At 43.4% G+C, this 12292-nt stretch overlaps 2 protein-coding genes across 2 annotated transcripts; one reads left to right on the top strand and one right to left on the bottom strand.

The window, feature by feature from the left end:
- Nucleotides 1–3152: 3152 nt before the first annotated feature.
- On the bottom strand, nucleotides 3153–5348 carry LOC104771487 (putative inorganic phosphate transporter 1-3). The gene is made up of 3 exons (XM_010496018.3): nucleotides 5246–5348; nucleotides 4622–5042; nucleotides 3153–4505 (listed from the first exon to the last, which is right to left on the bottom strand). The coding sequence occupies exons 2-3, from the start codon at nucleotides 5020–5022 to the stop codon at nucleotides 3353–3355; spliced, it is 1554 nt and encodes a 517-aa protein (XP_010494320.2). The 5' UTR covers nucleotides 5023–5042; nucleotides 5246–5348; the 3' UTR covers nucleotides 3153–3352.
- Nucleotides 5349–8126: 2778 nt separating this feature from the next.
- Nucleotides 8127–12016, top strand: LOC104772759 (uncharacterized). The gene is made up of 4 exons (XM_087503997.1): nucleotides 8127–8310; nucleotides 8418–8522; nucleotides 8625–10510; nucleotides 10559–12016. The coding sequence occupies exons 1-4, from the start codon at nucleotides 8127–8129 to the stop codon at nucleotides 12014–12016; spliced, it is 3633 nt and encodes a 1210-aa protein (XP_087360123.1).
- Nucleotides 12017–12292: the final 276 nt, after the last annotated feature.

Here is a 12292-nt window from a genome sequence, read left to right as displayed (position 1 = left end):
TAACTCTCCTCCTCCACCACTCTAAAATACTTTGAATATAGAAATAAATTCAGACTTTGCACCCATAGGATAAAACCAAGTGAATCTTGAGAAATCATCCACGAAAACATCATAGTATTTAAATCCTTGATTAGATACAACTGGTGATGGTCCCCAAAGATCACAATGTATCTGATCCAGGGGACACAATACTCGAGAATTCGAAGAAAATAACTGAAATCTACTATTCTTCCCCATCTACTCTTATTCAAACTGATTTCCTTGCAGTTCTTAAGTTGTTGGAGAACTTAAGAATTTGAATGCCCAAGCCTATGATCAGTGCCGACCTAGGGATCTAGAGGCATAAGGCAAAATATTGAAGCGTGCGAGTATTATTATTATTTTTGGTATAAGAAAAAGATGTATCTAAGCTTTAAACTTGAAAAGCAAGACTTTAAAAAGCATTGAAAATAGAAAAAGTCTCTAATAAATGAATAAGTATTAGTATTCGTAGAATATAGCCTTGGAATATTATTAACCACTAAAAAGGTAAAATAGTGTGGAATACTAAGATAGTTTCTATAAAATGTGGCCCATAAATTTGTTATATTTAGTGTGGCCTAAGGCACTTGCCTTTTTCTATAAGGATAGGCACAACCCTGCCTATGATGCCAAGTGTCTTTAGAAGCTGCACACTGATGATTATCGAAGAGAGCTACAAATTCTTGATTCTCCAGCATATATAACCCACTATTTCGAGGACCATTTGCCACCACCTTCTGATTGGTCAAGTCAACAACAAAAAATTTATTAACATCAAACCAAACTCCACAAGGCAGATCATAACACCGTTTAGAGATAGAAATAAAAGACTTTTCCATATATGGAAAGACCAAAACGTAATATAATGAGAGTTTACCTGCAGAAGAAGCAATGGTGGTGGATCCAACATGGGTTATCGGAAGGTATGTTCCATCTCCAACCAAAACAGTATCATTCCCATTGTATGTTGTTGCAGACTGCAAATTAGCAGTGGAGGGAGTGGCATGAGTTGTAGCACCAGAGTTTGTGACATAGTCATTACCATTAGAGACTTGCAGAGAGGTGAACACTTGAGCAACATCAGGATGCTAGTAGTTGTGATAAAACCAATTCCAACAGTCACATGCAAGATGACCAACACGCCCTCAAAACTAACAGACAGATCGTTCTCCAGATGCTTGAGGATTGGATTGATGTTGAGAAAACCCTGCCACATGAAGAGTAACCACCACGTCCTCTATTCTGTCCTCAAGATCTTCCCTTCCACGGTAGCCTCCCCTGGATTAGTTGCCATATCCAGTTTGTTGAGCTTGAAACGCTAGATGTCGAGTAATAGAGTCAGGAACACTATATGAACTAAGCTTGGTGTCAAAGCTTTTGACTTCAGAAACAACATCACCAAAGCTTGGAGGAGAGACCTTGCTTAGAGATGTTTGAATAACAGTCGTGATTGGATCATATTCACGACCCAACCCATTTAAAAACCCAAATATCTTTAGGGACTCATCAATGGGTTTACCAATAGAACTCAAGGCTTCACAAATAGCTATAAATTCACGACAATAAGCCGCAAAAGACATGTCTTTTTTTTCTCCAGAACCCACAAACTGTGGCGAAGAGTAAATTCCCTAGCAATGCTACTCTTATTGAAGTTCTCAGATAAGGAAATCTAGACATCTCTAGAGGTAGTAATGTTGTGAACAAACCCGAGTACTTCTTCAAACAGAGGGCCAAATAGCCAAGAAAAAATGAGCTGATCTGTGCAGAACTAGGCATCATACTGCGGATTAGGAACCTCTGTGACAATGTTTCCGTTTGTTGTTGAGGTAGCACGAGGTGGAGCTGTGACAATTCATGAATCCTATCTGCTTTTGACAAGACAAGAGAGACTCAAACTGAGTTTTCATAGAAGGTAGTTGGTGTTGTTTAGCTTGATAGTAACAGTACTTGTGACATGAATGTTGTCAGGAAAAGGATACAAAGTAGCCATTGAAGCACCTGTGAAGGTTTACAATGGCTCTGATACAGTGAAGATCAAAGAAGAACTTTGATAAACTTTGATTCTTTATTATAATTTTAGGACACCTTACAATCTTGAGTCACATTGTCTTATATAGAGACTTAGAGAATAATCTAGAACTAGGTGACTGATGATTACAGCTGTGTTTAGGCTAGTCATCATCTTTATCTTGTAGTGCACCAAATCGATAATGGAGAAGAGACTCCGCATTAGGTACAGTCAACTTTGTTTTGACTTGGGAGTGTTGACTAGGCTTTTTATTTGGGCTTCATTTTTGTTGAGACTGTTTTCTGGCCCATCTTACATATTTCACCTATATGATAAGTATAGGCTTTGTTAAGTTCAGCACGAAGCTCACTCAAGCTCTGATTGAACAGTACGGCCACTGAAAGATTGGTACAAAGGCGTACGGTTAATGCATGAGACGCCTAAGTACTCTTTTCTTCACTTGGTTGGCTATCAGTAACCAGCTCTCCACTGGAGTTAGAATCAGACAGTGTCACCCTGACCAATGCACTGATTGTATTTTCTGTGGAGCCATTGATGAAACTCGTGACCATTTGTTCTTCTTATGCAACTATTTAGCTGAAGTCTGGACTTCGTTGATGGGCGGTTTCTTGGCAACTGACTTCTCCACCTCTTGGTATCACTTGATCACCCTGGTCACGAGCTCAAACTACAGCCGAACAAAACTCTTCACTATACGATACGCATTCCAAGCAACTCTATATCACGTCTGGCGTGAAAGAAACAATAGACGGTACGGAGAAACTCACGCATCACCGGCTGTCTAGTTTCACTCATCGACAAGACTAATAGAAACAGATTCAGCTCCATCCGGAATAAGGGCAACCATGCTTACGACGAAGAGCTCTGCAAATGCTTTGAGCATCGTTTCCCATAGTTCTCATCATAATTACAGTCTCTTTGAACTTATCTGCTCAGTTTTCTAACTCAATTGTTTCAGCATTATAGTAACATTCATTTTAAAACAGTTTTTTTGGGTTTTAAATAAATTTACATTCAATTCAAAAAAAAGAAGAAATATAAAATTATTAAAATAAAAATATTTTCATTTATATTACATGTGCCGTTGTTAAGAGGCGAAGACTTGTTTTACCGTACAAAACATAACATGAATTTGCTTCTTAGTAGTTCTTTGAAAACGGGTCAATGGTTACACTTACATACTAAGAAAAATCAAAAAGCAAACGTAGAGGTGCACAATATCATATCACAAAAAAAAAAAAAAATGAAAAATCAAAATGACAAAACGAATAACAAATATATATTAACAATATGACGGCGTAATCATTTCTCAACCTCAGCTTCACCGGAGAGTTCTTCAAGGGACTTGCCCTTTGGCTCAGGGACAAGGAACGTGAAGAGCATACCAATAAAGTTGATAACACCAAGCACGATCAATGAATTCTTAACTCCAATACCCGGTGGGTATCCTGCGTCTGTCTTGGCTGGATCCTGTGATTGAGCCGCATATAAGAACCCGAAGGCTCCAACAATGGCTCCAGCCTTACCTGTCGCAGCAGATATTCCGTGGCATGTGGACCTTAGTCTAGCTGGGAAGATCTCAGCAGGAACAATGAAAGTGGTTGCATTTGGTCCAAAGTTGGCGAAGAAAAAGGTGAGGGAGTACATAATCACGAATCCGATACGGTTGTCTGGCTTGATCCAGTGGTTGTAAGGGAAGGCAATGGCAAACATAAACACCGTCATGAAGAAGAATCCCATAAGTTGGATTGCAAACCTTCCCATGATATCAATAAATGCGACAGTGAACCAGTACCCTGGGACAGTACTGCAAAGCGCGATAAGAGTCTGTGCCCTAGCGATCTTGAAAACCTCATGAATGGCATTCATGGTGCCTGCCTTTGGAATCCATCCAATGGCCGAAAAAATATCTTTTTGAAACAAATTTTGGCTGTAGAAAGCAATGTCAAGCAAGAACCAAGTTGAGGTACACCCAAGGAGTGGAAGCCCATGGCGTCTTAGGAATTCCTTGGAGAACAATCCATAGTTCAGTTTTGGGTCCTCTGCCCTTTCTTCAACTTCAAGCTCTACTTGTAAGACCTTGGACATGTCTTTTGTGGCTTGTTTAATGTCCTTGGCAACTAAAGCAGTGTAACGTGCGGTTTCAGGCATCTTCATACGCCAATAGAAGGTCATGGCCGCAGGTATAGCGCCAAACATGACAATGATACGCCAAATGTAATCAGCCTCCGGAGGCGTTGAGAGAACCCTGTCTTGGTCATAGGTCGGTGATGGAAACTGTTTGTCGAAAATGGAAGAGACTGCAAGAGCCACAAAACCACCAGCCAAGATACCGATACCTTGCATAGCAAAGACGGCAGCTATGAAAGCCCCACGAGTCTTCTTGTTAGCATATTCAGACATGATGGTGGCTGAAAGAGGGTAGTCACCTCCAATGCCAAATCCGAGCCAAAACCTATACATAACCGTTCAAATGTTAATATTTATATTTTCTTTGTTTTTGGAGGTTTCAATATCATGTGCATGATCTCATTTTCATGGATAAAATAGTTTTGACCGTGATAGTTGTACCTGAAAAAGCACAGAGTGGTCATGACACCCTTGGCTTGGTTTCCAAAGGAGAGACCGGAAGCAATAGAACACACGATCATCATGATCAAAGTGAGACCGTAGACCTTTTTCCTTCCTAGCTTGTCACCAAGCCATCCGAAGAAGAGCTGACCAGCAAGAGTCCCACAGAGGGCCACACCATTGACTGCTGCTGCAACATGAGGGGGAAGGGAGCCAGGCTTTGCTGAATCCGGATTGAAGTAGTAGAGGCGTCCTAGGAGCTTCGTCACCAAGGACACACAAAAAAGATCATAGGCATCCGTAAAGAAACCCATACCGGCAATGACAATCGCCGTGAAATGATAAAGTTGCGTCTTCGCAACATCGAGTGCTTTTAGCACTCCTAGTTGCTGGTCGGCCATCTGAGTCTCTTTTGTCTCTCCTGTTTTCATGCAGTAAAAGTAAAAAGTTACGTAAATTTCTTTTTGTAATACAATTTCTTTTTTCAAATTTAAAATTTAATCTAATTATAACAGAAGAGCTTTTGTCGTTATACATATAATGATATAAATAATCAAATCATTTAAACAAGTGCAAATTTATATTTGAATGAAGATCATATTATAAATTTGTACGTAATCTTACCCTCACGTTTTGTTGATTGGTGTTGGAGGACGAGGCAAGAGAGAGAACTATCGAGATTGAAAGAGAGAGAGAGAGAGAGAGAGAGAGAGAGGTGGTGAGGGTTGTGATTGTGGTGGCTGAGACGATCGACATTTATAGAGAAGATCAGAGAAGCATAGTCTCCGGCATCTTAAGGGTATATCCACATTTTAATTCAATTTTAATATTTTTTTTGCCAGCAATTTCGTCACTTATCTATCTTGCTCTTCTGGGTAATTGTATGGTCTGCACATAGTGTACCTTCCTTTTAATAATCGTTTATTAGTGTAGATGACTTCTCCATGGTCCAACTTATTTAATCAAGTCTTGCTCTTAACAAATAGGCAAATAGCTGTTATCTGAAGGGGATAAGTTCAGGTAACAAGTACGTACGTACCCGTACAAGTTGACAATAAAAGTTGAGATGAGTTAGAATTATTATTAAATCTCGACAAAACGTAGTCCATTTTGATTCTCGAAATTACTGGGTTGACTTTAATTGTTTATATGAGTTTTCAAGTTACAAGTTTCTTTTATTTAATTACCTCTTATTTTATTGCAAACCATCTAACAAGTTATCTTATATATATGAGTATATGACATATCACGTATCTCCGTACTTAGAATAAATAAAAAATCACTGTCCATAAAAGTCAGCCTTTTTCTTAGAAGGCAAAAAAGGCTGACTTTAGTCTGTGAAATGAAAGTGAATTATGTTAAAAGTTATTTTCGACACCATGTCCAAACAATTTTAGAGCTAGATATTTGTGGGTCAAAAGTCAAAACTAACTCAAGTAACAAGGCTCCCACTAAAAAACAGCTGATCTGTTGTATTCATCATATCATACGTAGTTTACAATTTTATTTTATGCATCATCGTATATACTCCATATCAAAACTATTTAATGCAATTCTACAGTTATTGCAAAACTTATACAGTTGCCGCAAATAAATAGCTGTAGCAATCAAAAAAATATCTTATATATACACAGTTGCTGCAAAAGTCAGCGCGGTATCATTGTTGTATCGTTTTGTCGATTAATTCAACAACTGGATAAAGTCAGACAAAGCAATATTTTGAGGTTAGAGCCGAGTTGAATATGATAGTAGACTCGGGACAGTAGATAAATGTGTCCAAAGACACACCAACCGATAATTGTGATTGATGATTATTATGATTAACATTGTACAATATATATACAGGACGGTTGGATATGAACTTCACCTCCAACCTTCTAGAAAGCCCAAACAGAAGATTCTTAAGAGTTTTAGGGCCTGAAATAATGAATCTGGCCCATTTAGCTGCAGGGATAAATCGTCATTTGTGGAAAAATAGGAGGGACCCTAGGTCAATGGCCCACTATAAATACCAAATGTCGTTGTCAGGGCTATGGATCCGAAATCTTGGCAATCAGAGAGAAAATGGCTATTATTCTCGTATTAACTGTGCTTAGAACTTTGATTGCATTTTCTATAAACCAACACTTCAATTCTACGTTAATAAAAAAGACCAGCTCCGATTTTTTCCCACTAATATTTCTATTACTTTTATTGTCGATTCCTTACATCAACAATTTGGCACCCAACGTGGGGCTGAACGGAATCCTTTCTTTTGACGAATAGAATTTGAAGGCAAAAGCGTTTCTGGAAAACCAGAAGCATGTCTCAAACCGATCTCTCAAGTAACAAAGGCGTCGACTCTTCCGCGCCACGCTCTTCCGCAGCCCACGTCGTGTCTCCTAGGCCTACCATATGGGGGTGCACCCGTGCGAGGACGAACCAGCTCCAAGGCGTTAACATGACCGAAGCAGCTACGGTCGAGGACGCGACACTCACTGACCGCATAGCCGTTGGTGCTACGCGCGTCGCTCCAACCAATGGTGTAGCCGTAGGCGCTACGCCCCCTGTTCGTGTAGCCGTTGGCGTCAATCCAACCGACTGTGAAGCCGTAGGCGCTACGCGCGTCGCTCCGACCAATGGCGTAGTCAACGGTGCTATCCCTCCTGATCGTGTAGCTGCTGGCGATACTCCGACCAACCGCGAAGCTATAGGCACTACGCACGTCACTCAACCTCATCACACATCCGCACGTGTTACTATCAATCAAGCCGCGCTCGAAGAAGTCGTACGAAGGGTCCTGGACCGAAGGAGCGGCCAAGCAGCGCAAATGGCGTCTCAAGGGCAAACCAACCATGCAAGGTGCCACAGGCGACGATCCGAAGCTCGACATGAACGGGATGAAGAAACGCTGGCAGCGCACACACCGCGCGCTGAACACCACGTCAACGGAAGGCCCCGACTCTTGTCAGTCATCGTTGGACCTAACGGCGAACAGCCAAGGGTACGTTTCGTGACAACCCAAAACTTGACGGATCAATGCACCGAACCGAATCAGTTTGAGGACACCGAGAAGTGCGCTTTACAGCGAGACCTTCAGCAGATGCAAGTTCAGCTGAAGAAGATTACATCTCAAATGTACCGTGCAACAAGCGTGGCACTAGAGCTGGAAACCGTGTTAGCAGAGGCGCGACGTTCGCGGTTCACAAAAAGAGTCTCGGGAGTTAGAGTCAGGCACAACCCAGACAATAACAAGAACAAACCAATTCCGTATGATGGGAAGGGAGAGCCCACAGTCTTTCTAATATCGATGGCCATCCACATCAATCGGTCATATTTCTCACCTGAGGAAGAAGACTCGGGAAGCTGTCAATTATTCGTCGAGAGTCTATCTGGCGAGGCGCTGAATTGGTTTTCAAGACTTGAAACCAACTCAATCGATCGATACGAAGTGTTGATGAGCGCATCCATCCAGCATCACCAGTGTTTCATGCACGTGCCTACGTCGAATACCGACCTGTGAAGAATGTATCGGAAGCCTAACGAATCATTACGGACTTTCATGGAAAGGTTTAAAGGTGTCGTCTCCCAGCTCGCCATAAGCGACGGCGCCGCCATCGGTGCATTGAAAAACACGCTCGCTCATGGAACCAGATTCAAGGAAGACCTAACAATCCTGCCCGTCACGAGTTTGGGTGAAGTGCTCGCACGTTCAAACTGATACATCCAAGTCGAGGAGGATGTTAGAAACCCGGACCAACCAAATGTGGCGGAAAAGGCGCCCAAAAATTCCCAAGCTCATAAAGCAAAGTTGTAGATAAGTACTACGAGCCACGCCAGCATAACAATAGGGAATACGCCAGGGACGAGAAAGGAAGGAAAGCGACGATGTTCGCTATCGATGGAAAAGAGCAACAGCAGAGTAAGCCCTGAAATAAGTTCTATCGTGAATCCGACGGTCCTAGCTACAAAGGCAAGCGCGACTACTGTGAATTCAACAAATTTGGCGGACATTCCACTGAAGAGTGCAAAACAATTCAAATGCTACTCCTTCACAAGTACCAGCGAGGTGACATCGATGTAGAGCGAGAGCGGCAAAGGGTTAACACACACAAGGATAACCCGAACTGCTTGGCAGATGAGCAGCAACATGACAGGGAGCACATACCTCGTCTTCCAAAACGAACTCATGACACAGGAGACCGTGACGACGCTCCATTCCCTCGCCGAAGGATCAACATAATCATAGGCGGATTATCTACATGCCGTGATTCCCTTCGATCAATCCAGGCTTACTGTCCCAAGGAAGAAACGAAGCGCAACTGGCCCTCAAATAGCAGCACTGCCAAGAAGCCTTCTGACCCTATAATCTTCACCGACGAGGACGCAGGCAACGCAAGCCCAAACAACAATCCGCTGGTCATGGAGATGGTGATTGGAGAAAGTTTGGTGACAAGGATCCTTATTGATATCGGAAGCTCGGTGAATGTGAAATTCAAGGACATGCAAATCCAGATGGACATCGATCTCCGCAACACAGTCGCTGATACGCAGCCTATGACAGGATTCGACGGCAATACCATCATGACTGTTGGAACCATAATTCTCCTGATCTACATCGGTGCCACGATGCAATGCTTCAACTTCGCAATTGTGTATAAACCCATTGTCTACAACGTCATTCTGGGAACACCATGGCTCCATAAGATGCGTGCTGTCGCTTCAACTTATCATCAATGCGTTAAGTTTCCAAACACGTACGGTATCTACACATTGCGCGGAGATCCATTGATGGCGCGAACGTGCTTCATCATTGAGAAGAAGATGGGAAATGCAAGGGCGTTTGTGACTGCTGAATCAGCACCGCTGCGAGATCCACGCAGACCACCTCCGGGAGAATCTGTGATCCAAGTGAACATCGATTTTTCCGATCCCAATTGCTGTGTAATCATTGGCGCCGAGCTACCATTAGCACTGAGGGACGAGCTTGTCCAGTTCGCGTGGACGATAGATCAGATGAATGGAATCGACCATAGCATAACTATTCACGAGCTCAACGTAGATCCAACTTACAAACCTGTGAAGCAAAAGCGTCGAAAGCTCGGTGTGGAACGCACAACTGCGGTCAATGACGAGGTATGGAAGCTACTTGATGTGGGATCAATCACTGAAGTTTGCTATCCGGATTGGCTTAGTAATCCAGTTGTGGTTAAGAAGAAGAACAGAACGTGGAGAGTGTGTGTCGACTTCACCGACCTCAACAAAGCCTGTCCAAAAGACAGTTTTCCTCTTCCGCGCATTGACCAACTTCTCGAGGCCACGGCCGGAAACAAACTGCTGTCTTTCATGGATGCGTTCTTCGGCTACCACCAGCTAATGATGCACAAAGATGACCGTGAGAAGACCGTGTTTATTACTGAACAAGGCACTTTCTGCTACAGAGTCATGCCTTTTCTGTTAAAAAATGCGGGAGCAACGTATCAAAGACTTGTGAACCGGATGTTTGCAAGCCAACTTGGTTGGACCATGGAAGTCTACATTGACGACATGCTTGTCAAGTCAGCTCGAGCATCTGACTATGTCACACACTTGAAGCAGTGTTTTGAGATACTCAACAAGTACAACATGAAGCTTAACCCGGCTAAGTGCACATTTGGTGTAACTTCCGGAGAATTCCTGGGGTACTTCGTTACAAAACGCGGTATTGAAGCTAATCCAAAACAGATTTCAGCAATTATCAATCTTCCTTCCCCAAGGAATACCCACGAGTTGCAACGTCTTATTGGACGAATTGCCGCGTTAAACCGCTTCATCTCCCGTTCAACAGACAAATGCTTACCGTTTTATCAGCTCCTTCGCACAAACAAACGTTTTGAGTGGGACGAGAAATGCGAATCGGCATTCAAAGAAGTAAAGGACTATCTCTCATCTCCACCAGTACTCGCCAAACCATAACAGGGAGAGACGTTGTATCTTTACATCGCAATATCTTGTTCGGCCGTAAGTGGCGTGCTTGTAAGAGAAGATGGTGGCGAGCAAAATCCTATCTTCTACGTGAGCAAGACTCTCGATGGCGCCAAACTTCGATATCTGACTCTTGAGAAGCTTGCATATGCGGTCGTAATATCAGCTTGCAAGCTCCGCCCCTACTTCCAATCTCACACTGTCGAAGTCTTGACGAATCAGCCTCTACGAACAATTCTCCATAGCCCAAGCCAGTCAGAACGCCTAGCGAAATGGGCAGTTAAGTTAAGCGAGTACGATATAGAATACAAGAACCGCACCATTGCCAAGTCACAAGTTCTCGCAGATTTCCTCGTTGAACTCTCTCCCAAACTCGAAGATGACTCCCCTCAACCTGAAATATGGACACTTCACGTGGACGGCACATCATCGAAGTTGGGCTCAGGAGTGGGTGTACGCCTAACCTCTCCAACAAGAAAAATCTTGGAGCAGTCGTTCTGTCTTGCATTCTCCGCTTCAAACAACGACGCTGAGTATGAAGCATTAATCGTTGGATTGCGTCTCGCGCACGGAATCAGAGTAAAAAAGATCCAAGCTTACTGCGATTCTCAGCTGGTCTTGCATCATTTTAGTGGAGATTATGCAGCTAGACACGAGCGCATGGATGTCTACCTCAAGGTCGTTCGCGACTTGTCCCAAAAGTTCGAGTTCTTTGAGCTCGTCAAGATCCCCCGAAGCAACAATGCTCCGGCTGATGCACTCGCGATGCTTGCTTCTACATCAGATCCTGATCTCCACCGAGTAATACCTATAGAGAACATTGATCACCCAAGTATTGACGTCAACTTGTTGCCCCCCGCTCCAGCCAAGTTTCTTGAAGTTGCGCCCTCAGCGGACACACCAGCAAACCCGAGCAACGTCTTAGCAATTACCTCAGCAGTCACAAGACCAGCCCCAGCGGCCACAAATGCACCCACCCAAGCTATGCCCTTTGCAGCTCCTGATATCTCCGCAAATGATGACTGGCAAACTGAAATCATTAGGTTCATCGCAGATGGAATAATCCCAACAGACAAGTGGGAAGCAAGGCATATGCGGGTTAAGAGCGCACACTACACGACGTTGGACGGCAACTTGTTTCGTTGGGATGCAGCCGGCGCTCTTCTCATCTGCGTCAGCAAGAAGGACGTCAACGATATCATGCGAGAAGTTCAAGAAGAAGCTGGCGGAAACCACTCTGGCGGCCGCGCTTTGGCACTCCGAAATTCACCGCAATGGTCACTTCTGGCCAACCATGGTTGCCGATTGTTCCGCATTCGCAGCCAAGTACGAAAAATGTCAGCGTCACGCACCGTTCATCCATTCTCCGACCAAACTTTTGCGAACAAGGTCACCACCCTACCCGTTCATGGGATGGGCGATGGATATTGTCGGTCCTCTAATACCATCTAACCAAAAGAAGTATCTCTTGATCATGACGGACTATTTCACCAAGTGGGTCGAAGGAGAATCGTATGTCTCGCCCAAAACGAATGAAGTCCAGAACTTTGTTTGGACGAACATCATATGCTGGCATGGACTCCCATACGAGATCATATACGACAAGATCCACAATTCATCTCCCTAAGCTTTGAAGGATTCTGCCCTAGCTGACGGATACGCCTGAGCATGTTGATTTTCATATATTTTACCCTGTTTTCCCTTAGTATATTCACATTTTTTGCATCT

The sequence above is a fragment of the Camelina sativa genome, chromosome 20 (assembly GCF_030686135.1).
Source record: "Camelina sativa cultivar CO46 ecotype springtype chromosome 20, ASM3068613v1".
NCBI lineage: Eukaryota > Viridiplantae > Streptophyta > Magnoliopsida > Brassicales > Brassicaceae > Camelina > Camelina sativa.
The sequence above is the reverse complement of the archived record's forward strand: the minus strand, read 5'-3'. Positions and strand labels throughout refer to the sequence as shown.